At 46.5% G+C, this 10,873-nt stretch overlaps 1 protein-coding gene across 1 annotated transcript; it reads left to right on the top strand.

Moving 5' to 3' along the window:
* The first annotated feature begins 6,085 nt into the window (after positions 1-6,085).
* On the top strand, positions 6,086-8,256 carry LOC124477253 (DNA ligase 1-like). Its single transcript, XM_047034936.1, has 3 exons — positions 6,086-6,093; positions 6,779-7,238; positions 7,345-8,256. Exons 2-3 carry the CDS (start codon positions 6,789-6,791, stop codon positions 7,999-8,001), a joined length of 1,107 nt encoding a protein of 368 aa, XP_046890892.1. The 5' UTR covers positions 6,086-6,093; positions 6,779-6,788; the 3' UTR covers positions 8,002-8,256.
* Positions 8,257-10,873: the final 2,617 nt, after the last annotated feature.

The raw sequence follows: 10,873 nt of genomic DNA, 5'->3' as shown, positions 1-10,873 counted from the left end.
AATATTCTTAATGCGGCCACAGGGACTTAACTTTTTGCTATTTGGCATTAATTGTAGGCTACGCACCAGGGTTGGACTGGCCGTCGGAAGAGTCGGGAGATTTCCCGAACAGCCAGTCAAACGGACGCAGCATAATGCAAAAAATATATATAATAATAATACACGGCCGAGGGCCAGTCTGTGTTTCAAAGTCCCGAGCCGTTTCTCAGTCCCAGTCCAGAACTGCTATACACAGATGTGAAATAGGATATTTATACAAGATCATTTACATTTCCCCTTCCTTCATTTCAAAACGTGAGCAAACTGGCGAGGATATTTTTTCTTATGCCACGGTACACGATAAGTGGCCCATGCTGAAGCAGTGGATCAGTCAGTTTCTGTACTGTCTTACCTGGACATGATAAGACAAGACAATTTGTCCTCAAACTTGGGATATGCTGAATTGCAGGTTACCCAAACCTCCATGATATCTGCAAAAGAGTGAGAGCCTAAAGAATTGAATGGTGTGTGAGATGTCACCAATATTTTGGTGTTTGTCCTGATTGTGACCAGCTGTGAAGCCACAAAGTCTTTAAGGCAGCTGTAGTGAAAGTGATGTCTTGGATTATACTGACATCTGCTGGACAAAAGGATGCACGCCTCGAGCTCTGGACCTGCAGTATTGGCCGGAGCAAAAAAAAACACGATTTGGCATACCAAAATACGATCCCTCCATATCCTGTCGTAAAATGTGCTTAGTGCTAGATCATAAATCTTTCCCAGTTGAAAACATGGCAATTGGTGCAGAACCAAACTGCACGTAAAAACTGATTTATTTGTCACTAGAAATCTTGTTCAAGGGATGTACATTTACATTTACATTTACATTCATTCATTTAGCAGACGCTTTTATCCAAAGCGACTTCCAAGAGAGAGCTTTACAAAGTGCATAGGTCACTGATAATAACAACAAGATAGCCCTACAGCATTGCGGGTAGTCAAAAACAAGAAGTACATATTGTGAACAACCAAAAAATAGTGCTAAAGGGAAGAAACCATAAGAGCATGTAGTTAAACAAGTTAAATTACACAACATTAATCTCTAAGTGCAGGTGTACCTGTAGAAAAGCAATACAAATAGGATTAACTAAAATAGAATACAACAGTTTAAACCAGCTACCACTAACCAACAAGAGCAACAGTCTAAGCAAGAGTCATTGTGATCCTTGAGGAGACTAGCGTTGGGTTCAGCAAACCATTCCTAAGTACCATTGTACTCCCGGAACAAGTGCGTCTTGAGCCTTCTCTTGAAGGTGGAGAGACAGTCCGTGTCTCTGATGGAGGTGGGGAGTTGATTCCACCACTGGGGTGCCAGGCAGGAGAAGAGCTTGTGCTGGGACCGGGCGGTCTTGAGAGGTGGGACCACCAGGCGGTTGTCTGAAGAAGACCGTAGGTGGCGGGTGGGGGTGTAAGGCTGCAGGAGAGACTTGATGTAGTCGGGTGCAGTCCCGTTCACTGCTCGGAAGGTCAGTATCAGGGTCTTGAATCTGATGCGGGCCGTTATGGGTAGCCAGTGGAGGAAGATGAGGAGCGGGGTAACATGGGAGCGTCTGGGTAGATTGTAGACCAGGCGGGCCGCTGCGTTCTGAATCCTCTGAAGAGGGCGGGTTGCGCATGCTGGGAGACCAGCGAGCAGCGAGTTGCAGTAGTCCAACTTGGAGAGGACAAGTGCTTGGACAAGCAGCTGGGTGGAGTGCTCAGACAGGTATCTCCTGATCTTCCGGATGTTGTAGAGGGTGAATCTACACGACCGGGAGACCGCAGCAATGTGGGCCGTGAGGGAGAGCTCGTCATCCATGGTAACCCCAAGGTTCCTGGCAGAGGATGAGGGGGTCACCGTTGCAGATCCCAGGGTGATTGAGAAGTCATGGGAGATGGAGGGTTTGGCCGGGATGATGTGAAGTTCCGTTTTGGCAAGGTTCAGCTGGAGGTGGTGCTCAGTCATCCAGGCGGAGATGTCTGCGAGGCAGGCCTCAATCCTAGCTGAGATCCCCGGATCGGTCGGAGGGAACAACAGGTACATCTGCGTGTCGTCATCGTAGCAGTGGTAGGAGAAGCCATGGGAGGTGATGATTGGTCCAAGTGAGGTGGTGTACAGAGAGAAGAGGAGGGGACCAAGGACGGAGCCCTGTGGGACACCAGTGGAGAGCTGGCGAGGGCCTGACAGTTTGCCTCCCCAGGAGACCTGGTAGGATCTTCCCGACAGGTAGGATGAGATCCACTGGAGTGCCGTGCCAGTGATGCCCATCTCAGAAAGTCTGGAGAGCAGGATCTGGTGGTTAACCGTATCAAACGCCGCAGAAAGGTCCAGTAGAATGATGACGGATGACCTGGAAGCTGCTCTGGCAGACTGGAGGGCAGTGGTGACTGAAAGGAGGGCAGTCTCTGTGGAGTGGCCGGTCTTGAAGCCCGATTGGTTGGGGTCGAGCAGGTTGTTCTGAGAAAGGAAGTTAGACAGTAGATGAGCATTCCACCCTAAACATACCCAAACACATAGGATACACACACACACAAATACACACCAAAATGCACAGTGGAGCGAACAATGATGAATACGGAATAAAGGACGTACACTACAGTATATGGACAAATGTATTGGGACACCTCACCTACACATTACATCTACAGGACCTTTTATGACATTGTATTGTAAATCCATAGGCAATAAGTCGTTCTGGATAAGAGCGTCTGCTAAATGACTAAAATGTAAATGTAATATAAGTAAGAACAGCTGCCTCTCTAATGGAAAGGCTGTCAGTGATATTTTGGAGTGTGTCTGTGGGACTTAGTCATTCAGCCACAAGAGCAGGGAGTTTGGATGCTGTTATTTGGTGATTCCACCTGGCTTGCAGATGGCTTTAGAAATGGTCCCAAATGTGTTTGATGGTGTTTAGGTCAGGGATCTGTGCAGGCCAATCAGGTTTTTCCACACCAAACTCAACCAAACATTTCTGTATAGACCTCACTTTGTTCATTGAGTTCAAATCAAGCCACATGGAGGCTGTTTTTGTGGTTTTGGTAAAGAGACTTACTTCTACTGATGGATTTATTGATCATGTTGATGCATAAAATGTTACTTTAGACAATTTTGTGCTTCAAATTTTGTGGCCACATTTTCGGGAAAGCCCTTTCCTGTTTTGGCTTGATTATGCTCCTATGCAACGTTTTGTTGAGATTGATGGGAAGAAACTTGACTCTTGTATTCCTCTAACTGGATTTTCACTGGGCTGGAGCAAGCTTTGATCGAATGTCTCGATCGGAAAATGATTGTCCTTCGCGTGTGGGACCACAGCAAGGTGGTCTCATATCCTCACAGTCCAAGATAATAGATAAAACAATAAACCCATTAAATCATTCACATTAGAAACCAGCAAACCAATTTACCTCTTTCCCAAGTGCTCTTGAATGATCCTATCCGAATGAGGGATTATATGAGCTGTTGACTCATACAATGAAACCAGAAGTTATACTGTCTATCTCAATGCCAGGAACTTCTGTGTGTGTGTGTGTGTGTGTGGGTGTGTGTGTGTGTGTTTGTCTGTATTTTATTGGATGGGGTTTTAGGGCAGCAAGTTTCCCATGATTGGGATGTTGCTCGGGACCCACTGTCCTGCATGTTATGGATGTTCCCTGGTCCAACACACCTGATGTGAAATGAAATGATGATGATGTTTGTTATCAGGCTTCTCCTGAGCTTCATAACAACCCATTCATTAGAATCAGGTGTGTTGGAGCAGGGAAACAGGCAGGACAGTGGGTCGCAAGAACCAGGGTTGAGGAATACTGACTTAGAGTGACCCCCTATTGTTTTTGGTTTTGCCCTGCCCTAGTGTTTCCCTGTCATTGGCGTCACCTGTCTCGTTCAGTTGTCGTTAGTTTCATTGTGTTCACCTGTGTCTTGTTTGTTTCTGTGTATTTAGGTTCCTGCTTTGTGTCCAGTCTTTGTCTTAGCATTACCCTTTGTCACTGCGTGTACCCTGTCTGTTTCCCGTTTTGAGAATTAAACCTGTGTTCCTCGCTATGCCTCGGTACTCCCCTGCATTTGGGTCCAACCCCACCTCACGTCGTGACAGAATGCTAAGACCAAGATGGGACCCAGCAGAGAGTTCACCCAACCCTTTCCTAGGGACCCGCCTGGCCTTTGGTGGACCCCGAAGCCTGCAGCTCAAGGCCCACCCCAAGTCCTGGTTCCAGCCGGAACCCCGACTCCAGCCTCGATCCTGCCCTGTGCCCCTGCCTCATCCTGAGGTTGTGCCGCCCTGCGCCCGGACGAAGAAGGTTGCGCCGCCCAGCACCCAGACCACCAAGGCTGTTCCTGCCAGGGAGAGTCGGCCGCCTGCCGCCAGAACCCAGCCCCGTTCCTGCCCTGTACCCCAGCCTCGTTCCTTCCCTGTGCCCCAGCCTCGTTCCTGTCCTGTAGCCCAGCCTCGTTCCTGTCCTGTAGCCCAGCCTCGTTCCTGCCCAGTACCCCAGCCTCTTTCCTGCCCAGTACCCCAGCCTCGTTCCTGCCCTGTACCCCAGCCTCGTTCCTGCCCTGTACCCCAGCCTCGTTCCTGCCCGGTGCCCCAGCCTCGTTCCTGCCCGGTGCCCCAGCCTCGTTCCTGCCCTGTGCCCCAGCCTCGTTCCTGCCCTGTGCCCCAGCCTCGTTCCTGCCCTGAGCCCCTGCCTCGCCCCGAGGTTGTGCCAGGCCATCCGAGGACTCCTGGCCGCCTCCTCCTCCGCCCGAGGACTCCTGGCCGCCTCCTCCTCCGCCCGAGGACTCCTGGCCGCCTCCTCCTCCGCCCGAGGACTCCTGGCCGCCGCCTCCTCCGCCCGAGGACTTCTGGCCTCCTCCTCCGCCCGAGGACTTCTGGCTGCTGCCTGCCGCGGTGCCCGCGCTCCCATGCGCCCCGGTGCCCGCGCTCCCATGCGCCCCGGTGCCCGCGCTCCCATGCGCCCCGGTGCCCGCGTTCCCAGGCGCCTCCTCGTCCGCGCTCCCAGGCGCCTCCTCGTCCGCGCTCCCAGGTGCCCCCGTGCCCGTGCTCCGGCGTCCGGGTCGCCCCCCGGACCTGCCCCGACCCTCTGCCCTGCCTCCAGGTCGTCCCCCGGACCTGCCCTGACCCCCTGCCCTGCCTTGTGGGTCGTCGGGTGACGTCCCTTGAGAGGGGGGTACTGTCACGGCCACAGCCGTGCCCCCCTATTGTTTTTGGTTTTGCCCTGCCCTAGTGTTTCCCTGTCATTGTCGTCACCTGTCTCGTTCAGTTGTCGTTAGTTTCATTGTGTTCACCTGTGTCTTGTTTGTTTCTGTGTATTTAGGTTCCTGCTTTGTGTCCAGTCTTTGTCTTAGCATTACCCTTTGTCACTGCGTGTACCCTGTCTGTTTCCCGTTTTGAGAATTAAACCTGTGTTCCTCGGTACTCCCCTGCATTTGGGTCCAACCCCACCTCACGTCGTGACAGTCTGTTCTTGTTACAGCAGGGGCAGTAAAACAGTCATTTCTAGTGTTCTGTATCTTCTGTGTATTTTTGTAGTCAGCTTTTTTATTTAAATGATTACGGGTGGGGCTCTCCAAGTTCACAATGGGTTTTGCACAGACACATCATCAGCTATTTTGATGCCACAACCATCAATGTTTAACATTTATAGTGACTCCTATCAGCTGTTATCGTACCAGTTGACAGGTACACTGTGTTTACTGCTGAGATTTTTAGGCAAAACAGCTTGGTATTAGTAGTAGTAGTATTGGTTATTATTATATTGTACTATTGGACCATTGATTGACAGTTTCAGGGAGAAACTTGCCTATGTTTGATGATGTCACAATAAGGGTCCATGATGACATCATCATAGCAGATGCCTTGGGTTACAGTTTAATGTTTGTGCATGACTTTTATAGATTTCTACCGCGATCTGTACTGACACTTTTACAAGCTGAATTCTATCCTGAATCTGTAACTAGCTTTTTTCATGTACTCTTGTTATTTATGCCACAGATATTTAGGAATTGTGCTCAAAAATCGATTCATTATTGATTCGATATTTAAAATAAGTTCCAGAAGTGGAAATCATCCTTCGGTAGGTGAATTAGTTTGTGTAATTTGCGTTACTCTACTGATTCGAAGGAGCGATTCTTGTCAGACAACTATTCTGATTATAATTCTGCAACGTTTGACATTTTTCGTTACTCTGCTTTTAAGGCTAGGTTTTACGATTGCAAGCATGCTTTGGTTTCAGATTATTGCTAATTAGGCCCGCCTTTTTTAAAATCAAGCTTCATTTTAGTCATTTAGCAGACGCTCTTATCCACAGCGACTTGCTTCAGGTAACAAGACCAAAAAAGTATGCATGTCGGCAATATATCGTAGAAAATTACTATTTACAGTTATTTTGCTTTAGAGATTATTGTGCTGTTTATTACTAACCAACTCACACCTTGAAAATTGTAAGTAAAAATGAAACACCTTTTCAGAAGTCCAGTATAAATAAGTTTCAGTGACTTTTTTGGGGCACTTCAAGACATGCCGTAAACCAAGTAATTCTTTCTTGAAGATACATGTGCCGTGTTTTTGCCATGAAATAGCCTATGTTGTAAAAACATCGGAGAATGAAATGTCCAGCGGGCGTATCAGAATTTTGTCACAATAGCTATGATTTCATAAAGCAATGTGTCATTTCTAATGTGTCATTGTTGGTCATCATAATGAGTAAAAATAACTATAAAAGTCTATGTCAACACTGAAGTCACTTTCTTTTCCAACAGAATAGAAAACATGAGTGGATTTCCAGAAAAGAAGTGGATGGATAAGAAAAAGAAAGAACGGACAATGGCGGTAAAAAGCTGGCCACAGGTACTGGCAGAACAGAGATGGGCCCGTGAGATGCAGAGGGCACAGAAGGATGCTGAAACGAGGCGTAAAATTCAAAGGTGGATCGACCTGAAAAACACCTTAAATAAGCCGCGTGAAAAGAGGCTGGCAGAGCTGAGGGAAGCTGAGAAAAGGCTGGAAGAAGACCGTCAGGACATGCAGAGGCAGGAGAGGTGGAGAGAGTGGAGGCAGAAGGAGAGAGAGCTGTGGGAGGCAGAGCAGAGACGGAAAGAGCAGGAGCTCAACTCTAAGAACAAACTGCAGGAGACCAAGACACCTCTACCTCCACCTCAACCAAGACAGTCTCCTACCATCTTGGAGGAGTTGAAGATGTTGGATGAACTGCTTGAGGAGGTAAGACTATATGCCAAACATGTCATTTGTTTTTTACTTTAGAAAAGTGTCCTTTGTGTTGGGTATTCCTTTACAGTGCTAACAATTTTTGTTGTCTCCAACAAAGATGGCAGACATACTGCCTTCAATGTCCCCCATCCATCAGCCAGTCTATCCAACCCCCACACCCCTCCCACTGTGTAAAGAAGGAGCATACTTGGGCCTCACCACCACCAAACCCATGGACGCTCAGGCCAGGCATCCCCACGGGGTCAAGCATCCCACCTGCATACTTCTTCCAGAGGACACTCAAATCTACACCCACCCCTTGGCCAACCAGGAGGAAGGATTAGAGAGTGGACTGGCGAAGATGCAAGTACTGGAGGCATCTGTTGAGGAGAGTTCCAACAGTGCCATATTGATGAAAATGGAGAATGAGATAAAGGCTGAGGAGGGAAAAGCAGCAAAGAAAGAGTGGGAGTTCATAAAAAAGCAGAAGAAAGCAGAAAAGCTGGTGCAGGAGAAGATGGAGAAGAAACAGAGGAAGCAGCTGGAGCAGGCAGAAAAAAGAAACATGGAGATTCAAACCAAGCTAGAGAATGAAATACGCAAAATGAAAGCTCTAGAAAGGAAAGAGAATCAAAGGTTAGCAGAAGAGCAAAGAAAGGAAATGAAGAAGAAAGAAAAGGAAGAGAAAAAGGCAGAAAGAGGACAATTGGAAATGGTGTCTTTGCCAAAACGTGGCTTCTTCGAGAAGATAAAGAGGGCCTTTCATTTCCACTGATAAGAAAGACTTTTCATCTGCGGTAACACCAACCGTGACAAACATCAGGGACTGCCCTCTTTTCTGTCATCACCATGTAAGCAAGGGTTTTTCTGCTGCGGACCCTTCCAAACCAGAAAGTTAAACGTCTACAACTTTGCTGTCATTTGGATCACTGGCACACTTGAAGTTGAAGCTCTGTGAAGAACCGTTATAGAAGTTGTGTAGTAGTATTAGTAGTATTAGTAGTAGTAGTAGTAGTAGTAGTAGTAGTAGTAGTAGTAGTAGTAGTAGTAGTCTCTGGCCAACCGTCTCTGGAGGAGGGGATCCCTCTCTGAATTGCTCCTCCCAAGGTTTCTTCCATTTTTTCTCCCATTGGGAGTTTTTCTGGGAGTTTTTCCTTGTCTTCCTTGAGGGTTTAGGTTGGTTGAGGGGCAGTTCTATGGGCGCGTGTGAAGCCCTCTGTGACATGCTTGCGTGTAAAAAGGGCTATACAAATAAATTTGATTTGATTTAGTAGTAACAATAAAAACAATAATAATGGTAAAACAGCAGTTTTCAAGCATGTTTTTATTTACATATCAGACTTTTGAGACGTATACAACAATAATGATTCTGGGTTGATCATTTCTAATTTGCAAAATGTAATTGAAATCTCAATGAATACAAAATATTAAATTATACATGTAGGTACATTAGAGCAAGACATGGCCACGGCCACAGGAAAATTAACAAATCACTCTTTGAGAGGACTCGTTTCTCCCTAGTCCTTGTAAGGATTCGTTCAAAATTAACGAATCGTTCACGAACAACACTTCACCGTAGGTGGGGACTTTAAATAAAAACGTACAAATAAATCTATTGTGTCTACATTTCAAATGATTACGTTAGTTGTTTCCACTTCTGTTGTCGAAGCAAACTGGATCGCCTTAGGTGGGTAACGTTAGCACTACAGCTTAGCAGACAATCTATCGTGACTCAACTCAGCTTAATTTAGTTCTAGCTATCTTGCTGAAAAATAGATCTGGACAAACATGTATCTTGAATTGTAGATTTACATGACAACACGGGTTATTTATTTGAATGAAACAGTCAGGAACATGAAATAACGTTAGCCCCATTGCCAATAAACTAGGCTAAATCATCACACATTCTACCTATGCTCTTGCGGTTAGCAAGCTAAACTAGTTGACATGCCTATAGTGTAGGTGTTTTCGCTATCTAGCTGTTCTTGCATTCCTTGCAAATCAGCCTTAATAAAAAGCAGATGAGCTACAGTCTAGCTAACATTGACTAGATGGGCATGGCTGATGTTTGTCTATACCGTAGCGTAGAAGATCCCTGTGCAGTTCGACCCCTTGACACATTTGCGCGAACCATTTCACCAAGGACGGTTTTGAAAACCTGGGACAATGTAAAGCAGGATTTGCTATGAAGCTGTTGCTGAAAAGAGGTGCGTTCCGACCTTATGTTCATCACAACCGCAAGCTGTAGTATGATTTTGTTGGTTATTAAATGCTAACTAACTACATACGATTGGAACAGCACATATTTTCAACATATATCTTCTCATATAAAAACATCATCCATGCCCGTCGAGTGTCTTGTTCTTTGGGAAGATGGTGAAAAGTGTCAGGATTCCCGGTACAGCCTGAGCCTGGAACACTGCATTTAGGGCGCTCAATTTTCAATATCTTGAAAACGTAGCCTATTAAGTTTATTATTTGTAATTCCTGTGGAAGTACAGAGCAGCGCGCCGCTAGCAAAAAAAAAGTGTGGAGATCTACACAACCTCCGTTAATGTTCCTGGACCAGAAAACCAGAGGGCAGGTAAATTTAAGCAACAAGCCCCAAGAGGCCGTGTTTTGCGCTGATTTTAGAACAGGTAAGGGGAGTTGTTAGGCACGACGCGAAGCGGAGTGCCGAAAACCCCTTTACCTGTTCTAAAATCAGCGCAAAACATGGACTCGTGGGGCTTATTGCTTTTGTAACCGGTGTGAACTGGTGAAATTCACTCCTCAGGTATGTAATGGGCCACCCGTGTCAACTAATAGCTAGCTTTTCTTTGGCGTAGCTGGTAGTGGTTGCGCTTGGCAGTCCAGAGGTGGCAGGTTCGATTCTCGATGGCAGCGAACGACGACCCTGGCGGAGTAAGACTCCGTTGCATACCTGTTACATTGGTGCCGTGACCTAGATCTCACGAGGTTAGCGCCGGAGTGAGTTTCAGAGGGGTGAATGTAACCGGTGTGAACTGGTGAAACTCACTCCTCAGGTATGTAATGGGCCACCCGTGTCAATGATTAGCTAGTTTTTCTTTGGCGTAGCTGGTAGTGGTTGCGCTTGGCAGTCCAGAGGTGGCAGGTTCGACTCCCGATGGCAGCAAACGACAGCCCTGGCGGGGCAAGACCACGTCCGTTGCATACCCGTTACACTTTTCTAAAACTGTTACAACAAATATTTGATATGGTTTCATAAATAAAAACAATTAGAAACAAAATAGTTTAATAATAAACCGTAATTCTTCCGCCACCACAAAGTATAGTTCCTACATAAACCGTTGCCACGCAACAGCCAGATGGACACCTTTGCTGTCTTTTTTTATTTGAAATATTCGATGCGCAGTAAAATGGAATGTCAAAGAATGTTATGAGGACAACCTGTAAGGTTATGCTGGATTTTACAACGGCATGGAACGCGATATAGCCAATCACAATCAAAGATGGGAACAACCAATTTAGAAGTACATTTTGGGGCATGACAACGTTGACTGTTTCAAAAGCTACCGTTTGCAAGTTGCAGTTTCAAAATAGTAGTGAGAAGTTAAATTTTGATAGGAAAGAGGTTTCAACGAACTTTAAGGTTCACTGTATGTCTATTTTACACACTGTCATTT

Source organism: Hypomesus transpacificus, chromosome 14, assembly GCF_021917145.1.
Source record: "Hypomesus transpacificus isolate Combined female chromosome 14, fHypTra1, whole genome shotgun sequence".
In the NCBI taxonomy this organism is placed as follows: domain Eukaryota; kingdom Metazoa; phylum Chordata; class Actinopteri; order Osmeriformes; family Osmeridae; genus Hypomesus; species Hypomesus transpacificus.
Note: the sequence above shows the minus strand (reverse complement) of the source record. Positions and strands in the feature narration are given on the sequence as shown.

Coding starts and splice junctions, on each gene's coding strand:
- LOC124477253 (XM_047034936.1), top strand. CDS start 6,789: ATGAGTGGATTTCCAGAAAAGAAGTGGATGGATAAGAAAAAGAAAGAA. Junction 7,239..7,344: donor TGGATGAACTGCTTGAGGAG/GTAAGACTATAT, acceptor TCTCCAACAAAG/ATGGCAGACATACTGCCTTC.